The sequence below is a fragment of the Trichechus manatus genome, unplaced genomic scaffold (genome assembly GCF_000243295.1).
Source record: "Trichechus manatus latirostris isolate Lorelei unplaced genomic scaffold, TriManLat1.0 scaffold00023, whole genome shotgun sequence".
Lineage (NCBI taxonomy): Eukaryota > Metazoa > Chordata > Mammalia > Sirenia > Trichechidae > Trichechus > Trichechus manatus.
In genome coordinates, this window is record NW_004443959.1 from 7,672,976 (window position 1) to 7,682,397 (window position 9,422).

Here is a 9,422-nt window from a genome sequence, read left to right on the forward strand (position 1 = left end):
AATTATTTGAAACTATTTTAGTATGCATGCTTGATTTAGATGAAAGTAGAATAAATTTTTTTACTGAATCACACAAGTATATTAATTCAACCAAAAATATATAAAGGGTCCATTTTGTTTTTTTTACATATATATATAAAATCAATATTTTAGAATTGTTATAAATATGTTGAATAAGTAGATAGGATTAACATTGCACATATACCTTTTAAGTGTTAGGTACATACATTGCATTTAATATTGCAAAATATTTTATTTTTGATGGCTTGCAGGACAAGGTTGAAATCTTAAGTCGTAATTCAAATCTACAAGTTTAAAACAAACTTGTGTATGATTTTTAAAAAAGCAATATAGATGGGCTTTAAAATACAAATTCTGACTAATAGGTAAACATACCTTGTAATTGAGATGGGAGTTAGGAATATGAAGTAAGGTCAGGGAAGATCATTTTGCACATTACTAGTTAATTTTTAAAAACTAATCTTTTTCACAAGCATTTTGATATGACTACATTAAAGTAACTTAATTAAAATATCTTGGGTCAAAATAGTCATTTGTTCACTAGCTACTATAGCATTTAACTGTAAGCATTGCTATTCATTTACATGAACATGAAGATTTGGCTAGCTAAAGGAGAAAGTGTATACGTAGGCCAGTAGTTTCCTCTAATTTCAGGTATTCTTTTTGTTCCCTAATACAGGACCTTCAGTGTATGACTTATGATGCACATTGGCATATTATTAGAATCTTATTCTAACAGCAAACATATGAAACTTTCTTGAAATTAATATCTCAAGGAAGTAATTTAGAATAACAAAGGTAGAATTGGTGTTTCAGCAGTGAAAATGTTGAATATTTTGTGTGATGGATGATAAAACTAAATATTATAAAATTAATGATCTATGATAGTAATTAAGCTGAAGAAACTCAAAAGAATTAAGAGATACTAAAGGCCTTGCATTCCATATGCCTCGAGCAATTTGTCTAATAAATGAAGTTCTGTTAGTATTGTAGAACTACTAATGCATAAGTACTTTAATACCTCATAATATATACTGCATTCCAGCTTCCAAAGGCTTTCGTATATATTAATATATATTATATTCTCTCATATAACTTCTTATATATTCTTTCATGTGATCTTTAAAATAGTCATGTGAAGCAGAACAGGTATTGTTTTTGTTTGTTTGTTTTTTCCTATTGAGGCCCCCGAAGGGTAAGTAATTCATTTAGATCCAGAACTACAATGCATCAGAGAGGTTTTATAACTTATTTATATTTATTGTTAACAGAAACAGTGCGTGTGTGTGTATGTATGTATCTGTATATATGTATATATTTAAATACTTGTTCTTTTCTATTTCTAAATACTAGAAAGTAAATATGTTAATTATTTGGGAAAAATAATAGTTATATACCAAGTTGAGGTGTTAAAAAATAAATCCATAACTGAAGTAATGAGAATAGGTGAACATGTATCTGATCTTGGGGTTAGAGAAAGACTTTCAAAGAAAGAAAACATAAAGTCAAAGATTAGTAAATTGACTACCTGAAAATTAAAGCCTTGTAAATTTTTTAAAATACCATATATTTGCAATATATATGATAAAGATGAGTTAGTATCTTTATATAAAAAGTTCTCATAAGTCATTAAGAAAAAGAAGATTGCCTCTTCCCAATATAAAAATTAGTGAGGCATTGTAATATATGCAGGCATTATAATACAAATAGCTGTTAAATATTAAAAAGTGATGAACCTTATTGTTAAACAGAGAAATTCAAATTAAGACTATAATGCAAAACCATTCTTCACCTGCCAACCTGGCAAGGATTAAGAAACTCAACATTGGTAAGATGTAAAGAAATGGGCACTGTCGTATACTGCTAGTTGAACTCAAAATTAATGCAGTCTTTGAGTATGTTTTATAAGCCTGAAGTGTATACCCATTTTACAATACTATGTACAACGTTGTGCATAATAGCGACATGAACAGAGTGTTACATGGGAACAAAGAAAAGCATGGGTAATTCTGACTGAGGGCATTAAGAGGTCTCAAAAATTGGAGGATCAGTTGTTTTCCAGGCAAAGAAATAAGGGAAAAGACAGTTCTAGGCATAATGTGATATGCAGAGTTATTAAGCTGTCAGAGTTATTTACGTGTTTGTAATGTATTGCAAGGCATTAGTGGTTCAGTTGTAGAATTCTCACCTTCCATGCCATAGACCTGGGGAATGCGCTTCATGCACTGCCACCACCAGTCTGTTAGTGGTAGCTTGAGTGTTGCTATGATGCTGAAAAGGTTTTAGCAGAACCTCCAGACTAAGACAGACTAGGAAGAAAGGCCTAGTGATCTACTTCCGAAAATCAGCCAGTGAAAACCCTGTGCATCACAATGATCCAATCTGCAGTGAATCATGGGGATGGTGCAGGAACAGGCAATGTTTTGTTCATTTGTGTTGGGGCCAACTGAAGGACACTGTACTGAGTAGTGCTGGGATGAGGATAGGACCCCTGGTGGTACAGTGGTGAAGCGCTCACCTGCTAACCAGGAGGTTGGCAGTTTGAACACACTAGACACTCTTTGGGAGAAATGTGGCACAGTCTGCTTTGATAATGATTACAGCCTTGGAAACCCTAAGGGGCAATTCAGCTCTCTCCTGTAGGGTCACTATGAGTCAGAATTGACTCTACAGTAATGGGTTTTGTGGGGAGAGGATAGTGACAGGGAGAGGTAGATGAGGCTGGAGAGAATGCTTTGAGCCAGATTAAAAAGGGCCATGCGTACTGTGGAAAACCTTTTGGCGTAGTGGTTAAGAGTTTGGCTGCTAACCAAAAGGTCAGCAGTTTGAGTCCACCAGGCGCTCCTTGGAAACCCTGTGGGGCAGTTCTACTCTGTTCTGTAGGGTTGCTATCAGTTGGAATCCACTCGACGGCAGCGGGTTTTTTTTTATGCATACTATGCTAAATTGGTATGTTTAGACTTAATGAAGTCCTGAACTACAGTACTGACAGTGAAAATGAAGAGAAGAAACACAGTTTCTGAAGGATTTTTTTTAAAAATAATATTTTATTAGGTTTTCAGTGAAGGTTTACACAGCAGTTTAGGTTCCCATTCAACAATTTCTACACAAATTGTTCAGTGACATTGGTTACATTCTTCACAATGTGTGACCATTCTCAATACTTCCATTGTGGTTGTGTTTTCATTAATCTAGTTTCCCTGACCCCTTACATTCTTATCTTTGTTTTAAAGTAATTGTTGACGGTTTGGTCCCATATAGATGATTTTTTAGAGGAGCACAGTCCTTATGGGTGATACTCTTTATTTTGTGAGCCATCAGAAGAATTTAAGTTGAATGACCAGAATTAGGCACACATTCCAAAGGTTCTGGAAGGGTATGTGTCTTAGTTATCTATTGCTGCTGTAACAGAAATTTCATAAGTGGGCGGCTTTAACAAACAGAAATTTATTTTCTCACAGTTTAGGAGACTAGAAGTCCGAATTCAGAACACTGGCTCTAGGGGAAGGCTTTCTCTTTCTGTTGGCTCTGGAGGAAGGTCCTTGTCTCTTCAGCTTTTGCTTCCTGGTTCCTTTGAGATGTCCATGTGTCTTGGCATCTATCTATTTTACCCTGTCTCTCCTCTGCTTGCTTGTTTAATCTCTTTTATATCTCAAAAGAAATTGACCCAAGATACACCCTACACTAATCATGCCTCATTAACATAACACAGACAATCCATTCCCAAATGGAATTTTAACCACAGGCATAGAGGTTAGGATTTACAGCACGTATTTTGTGGGGGAGGGGGACATAATTCAATCCAGAACAGTAGGAAATGATAGATTTTTCATAAAGTATGCTAGAATTGAGGCTTGGACACCCAAGAAGGATTTCCAATACTGAGTTCTTCTCATTCTCCCAAGCAGTAAGCTGAAACCATAGCTAAAAGTTACTTTATATTTAAGCCTATAAAAATGAGAACAGTAAAACCCGTGAAAGGTGGGAATCTGTCAGAGAAGGAAAACTCACATATTTTCCACTAATAGAGAGCGATAGAGAAGTGGTAAGACTCCACCCTGTCAAAGACAGAAAACTTTATGAGACTTGGAAAAACAAGGCAGTCCCATTGAGTTCCAGCTCTCTGTATAGGTTTCACTGTGTATATTAAGCTATTATAAGTATTATTAAATGAATAAGTAATTATATCTAAGTGTGCGTGTTTCTTCAGATATTGTTCTGCATTCATCACATTTTGAAATGAGTAATTAAAGTTGGTTTACTTTTAAATTAGGGGAGTCATCCATCAACCTATTCTGTCAGTGTCAACTGCATCAGAATTCATCCCAGGTTTTTTATTTTAAAAATGCAAATGCTTGCACCGCTACTTCAGCCCAGTTGTAGAAGAATCTCCTGGGATGGGGCCTGGGAATATGCATTATTAAAGCATTAGGGGAATTATATTTACTAAAGTTTAAAAACCACTGATGCAGTGATTACAGGTGAGACTTTGGGAAGCAGATGAGTTCCTTGTCACAAGCTGATTCATGAACGTCACAATTATTAAAGATGAAAAGACCACACATAACTCTGCTCTAAGTCCAGTTTATTTGTATGACTCCCCTTTTATACTGGGGCTTATGTTAGTATTCTGGAAAAATGTGAACTGACCCTCTGGGCACTCTTGTGAAGGGAATGTTCTTAGAGCTCAAATCAAATTGGGTGTCAGCATGGCTACAGCTTCATCTGGGGAGAAAACCCCGTGCATGTCTTACTATTCCCAAATACTATCTCTGTCTTCGCCCCTCTGGTATTCTGGAAAGCATACCTGGCCAACATAATCGTATGCATTTTCCCTATATGCTTCTAATTTCAATCGTATGGTTATCTGTGAAGGGAAAGAAAGTGCTCAGAACACATTAGAAGTGTGATTTCTACATCCTAGCATTAAACTGTAGTTTTTAAAGAGTGTTAGTATATAAATTTGCAAACCTCCTATTGCAGATTGCTTGATTTGGCATTTAAGGACTGGGATTGGTCATTTGATGATGGTGATGATGGTGATGATGATGATGACGATGTTTTTGATTTCTGAAGAAATAAATGGGGTAAATCAAAAAATGAAAAATGAGTTATTTTATTTCTAAGTAGTGCATGTGGTTTGCACTTGGGCTTTCATTATTTTTGACTCGTTTTGAAATTTTGTGATGTTGTTTTAATAATGTATATTTTAAAAGTAGTTTTTAAAAAAAGTTTCTAACTGAAATTCCTGTGCTAAGTGTAAAAGTGAAATGCTATGTTCAGATTCTTTATTGGCTGTAAATTGTCAATACACTTGGGATTACAGTTTTTTATCTTAGGAATGAAACATGTAGAAATAACAAAAGGAGTTAATTCTGGTACTTTCTATTCATTCCAAGGAAGCCATATCCAGAGGAGAAATAAATTTGACAATGTTTTCAACTTCCTAAAACTGTTATTAGTTTGTGAACATAGCATGGGATTCCTTCCTACTTCCCTCCCTCTCTTCTTCTTTCCCTCTCTGTCCTTCTTTCTAACTTGCAAGAATTGAAACCATGAGAACTTTGTAAGTCTAGTAAGCGCTGTGAATAGCTTTTTCTGATTTGGCTTTCTTTGTGATGTGTGAAGTGTTTGCTTTTTGAGAATTTAATGTTACCCTTGCTGAAGAATGCTAATGACATGTTGTAGAAGTTCTTGTGCTTTTAGGAAACGAAAGTAGTTTATAATGGCTAATATTTGAATGAAAGTTGAGCCTCATGAATTAAACCTTTTACATGGAATGGATTTATAAGAAGTAATGTCTGTCTTAAGGAAGCATGTTGCAAAACAAATACTACAATCATATAAAATTGCGATCTATTTATAAGCAGGTTTTACAGAGTATTTTCACATATGTTTAATTTCATGGATAAGGAAAATGTGGCTCAGGGTCAAACAGCGAACTAGAACCTAGTCCGTAAATCCACTGCTCTTTCAACTGTGTGAAGCAGCTAGTAGTTGAACCCCAAATCAAACTTATACTCAGTTGTGTTATTCTGTGATATATTCTTTAACCCTAATAGCTAGTTAATTGTATTAAAACTTGTTGTGTGGGCAGTCTGGTACTTCCAAAATCCATAGTTGTATTGAGAAAGAATATAATTGCATGTACCTAAAAACGGGGTAAGTCATACAGTAAGTATGCTTCTGCATGATTTAGGTATTAAAAGTATAGTAATTAAATGACAGTATGGTTTAATAATGTAATTAAAATGCCTTTTCAAAGAATTGAACAGTCTCTTAAATTATTTCACTATATATCCTAACTTTGTTTTTTCTCTTTTTCTAGCTAACTGCCTTCTATGAATGCAGTCATTACTCCAGGTGATCATATTCTTCTTCCAGTTAAAACAAGACTGAAATATGATGGCCCAAAATTTATTAAAAAGCTATATTTTCCTGAGAGACTGATACCTATACACATATACATATTATATGTTCCCCTTCGGTATAAATTACAAATCTTGGAGAGATTTTCTGGACTCCTTTGAAGCAATGAGTGGAACCAACAGTGATTGGTTGATAGAGTAAGGATACCATATGCAACCCTTCCAGACTGATTCCATAAAGCTCTCTTAGCAGTCACTCACACTACATTGCCCAAAAGGATTGAGAATAGTTAAAGTTTAAAGAAATCATCTTTTCAGCTTCAACAGAGAGATTTCACCAGCACATTTACCAGAAGAATCTGGGAGTGGATTCCACTACAGTGATAGAGACTGCATCTTTAAGAAGTAACCATTATACTGTCTGTGTATGTGTATATATTTATATATATATACACATACATACATATATATGTATATATATAGTACTGTAATACTGCAAGAGGGTTTTTTAAATTTCCCACTTTATTTTTTATACACATTAATCAGATATCATTACTTACTGCAGTTGCAACTATGCACTTGTATAAAGCCATAATGTTGGTTTATATCATTCATTCATGTGGACCTGATGGAAGCTGCATGTTAATGTTAAGCAATTAATGTAACAGAGTTTGAAATTAATTATATCAGTTTCCTAATGCTTCGTAATAGGCAACTTTACCCATTTTGAATGCCTTAATTTAATTTTTTTTCAAAGTCTTAGCCCTTCAGCTGTATTTTTTTTAAAAACAAGTGTTTGTTTACCGCTAGTAGGATGCAGATTTGCTTTGTGGAAGAAAAATAGTGCACTATTTTACACATAATAGTTATATCAGTGTCAGCCTACTTTGATTGTATAACAGTTTCTTTTTTTAAGTATTGGTCATAGAAACAATAATGGATAGTATTCAAACTAATATATCTTTGATGTATATCTATTATTCATCCAACCCCTTTTACAGACCTCAGTATTAGTCTGTGACTTAATAAGTGCTATGAAATGTTTTCTTTGCTTTGAATTTGCTGGGTATCCTAGATGTGTCTTTATTTCTGGTAAAAAAAAAAAAAATTGTGACTATTTTTACATTTCATACTCAAAATTCAAAAATTGTCTCAAATATAAAGAAAACTAAGACATACTGTAGATATATTTTAAATATTTAAATGTGATCCTCAAACACAACTCTGTATGGCAATATTTCAGTATCGGGTAAAGAAAACTAATAACTGGGAAGAAACGGCCTCAAAGGCACTTAATTTTATTTTTATTTTTAAAATGCTATTAAAGTTACAGTTTAGGCAGGCCCAGTCCTGCTATATTTCTCATAATACCAGAAGAGTGTGTGTTTATACCACTACAGTATGCAGCAATGGTGATCGAGTGAAAGAAAAAAAAACCGTAGTATTTTATCAGTCTCTCTATATACACATACAGAGTGTGGTAGGATATTGAAATACACCAATATTCAATGAAGAAAGTAGCCATTTCATTGGTTCCCTCTAGGGGCAGTGTAGAGATGTTTAAAGAGTTAGATCCCCAATTATAGATAATATTGTGGAAATTGAAAAGTGGCCTACTGATAAACTGAAACTGAATTTTGTTTTTCTCGTCACCAAATCTGCACTCTTCCGTGCTGACTGTGCTAAAACTAGATATGCATACCATTTCCCTCGCAGATAGGTTTCCTGCAGTTCTGGTTTTGAGGCACAGCATTTTTTTTTTAAAGTTTAAGATTAAAAATGAAAAATATATAAAATTTATATAGAATAATTATTTCCATTCATTAGACTTGTTAAAAGGAGACTGAATTAATATTTTATATAAAGATTTTGCTACATTATGGGAGGTTCTATCCTATTATTCAGAATTGGAGAGTATATATATATATATTTTTAATAAACTTTATTAAGATGAAATAATTTGAAGTTTACACATGGGTAATTGAAATATTTGAGTAAAAATATGAAAGTTTAAATTTTGAATGCTGTATATATTAGAGAATATGGAGAATCATGATGTGATGCAACTGTATAAGGAAAATTAATGTGAAGTTTTTTTGAGGGGGATAAAAAGATTTTCTGAGGGGTTAAAAACAATCTCTCCCATGGAGATTCTTCACATTATATGGTTTGACATGAGGATTTACAAGGTTGTTTGTCCAACTAATGGAAATGCGCTTAATAAAAATTTCGGACATTGGGTAAGAATTTGCTTTTTACCCCGTTGCTGCTTTCACGTACATTTCATGTGCATGAGTGCGTGCATCTATCCAAATGTTCTCTTCCCAACACTCATTAAATATGATACTGACTTGGTTGAACAACCTGATTTTGTGCCAGTTTCTCCTTTTTTTTTTGAGATCCTGAAGCTTCCAAGATAAATCTTCTATAAGAGCAAGAGTTGCTTATTTCCTTACGCCTGATTTCTCCTAGAGCCATAAATACCTCCTATGGGGAACTAAGAAATAGTGAGTACTGGGATTTTCTTAGTTGGATTTTTTACTTTTGTGGGGCTAGCAAGACAAGTAGAAGGGAAACTGGTGCCGGTATTACTGTTAAAATCAATGTATAGTGAATATTTTTTAAAGTATTAATTTAAAAAAAAACATGCTATCTAGAAGCAAGATTTTTTTAAATCTATCTGAAAGCTTAAAATGTGTTAGTTAACTAAAGGATACATATACCAATAAATTTAAAATAAAGGTTAGTGTTTTTAAAACTAACCTATGCGAGAGTTATGTAGATCTGGCTCTGAAGGATCTACTTTGCATTACTTTATTTGCAGATCCTAAACAAAATGTACTCTAGGTTTTGCCAAACCACAGTTTAAGAAGTTATGCTGCTGTTGTTAATCTATTCTTACAGGATTCTGGTGGTAAAATAGAGAAACTCAGATAGTACATTACCTTAGTGAAACATGATTTAAATTACATGCTTAAAATTCAGTTAAAGCAAGTCACTTCTGAGTTTCTCAGACTGTCTTGACACTGCTAC

The 9,422-nt window shown here is 33.7% G+C and overlaps 1 protein-coding gene across 8 annotated transcripts in view; it reads left to right on the plus strand.

Moving 5' to 3' along the window:
* The window catches only part of ROCK2 (Rho associated coiled-coil containing protein kinase 2), a 149,511-nt gene extending 140,754 nt beyond the window's left edge, over positions 1 to 8,757 (plus strand). For 7 of the 8 annotated variants that reach the window (XM_023728244.1, XM_023728245.1, XM_023728246.1 and 4 more), the window contains one exon: positions 6,350 to 8,757. In XM_023728244.1, the coding sequence (XP_023584012.1) occupies positions 6,350 to 6,353 (4 nt within the window). In that variant the 3' untranslated portion in view covers positions 6,354 to 8,757. The remainder of the gene's footprint in view (positions 1 to 6,349) is intronic. The other variant, XM_004373055.2, reaches the window with a different exon arrangement.
* The last annotated feature ends 665 nt before the right edge of the window (positions 8,758 to 9,422 follow it).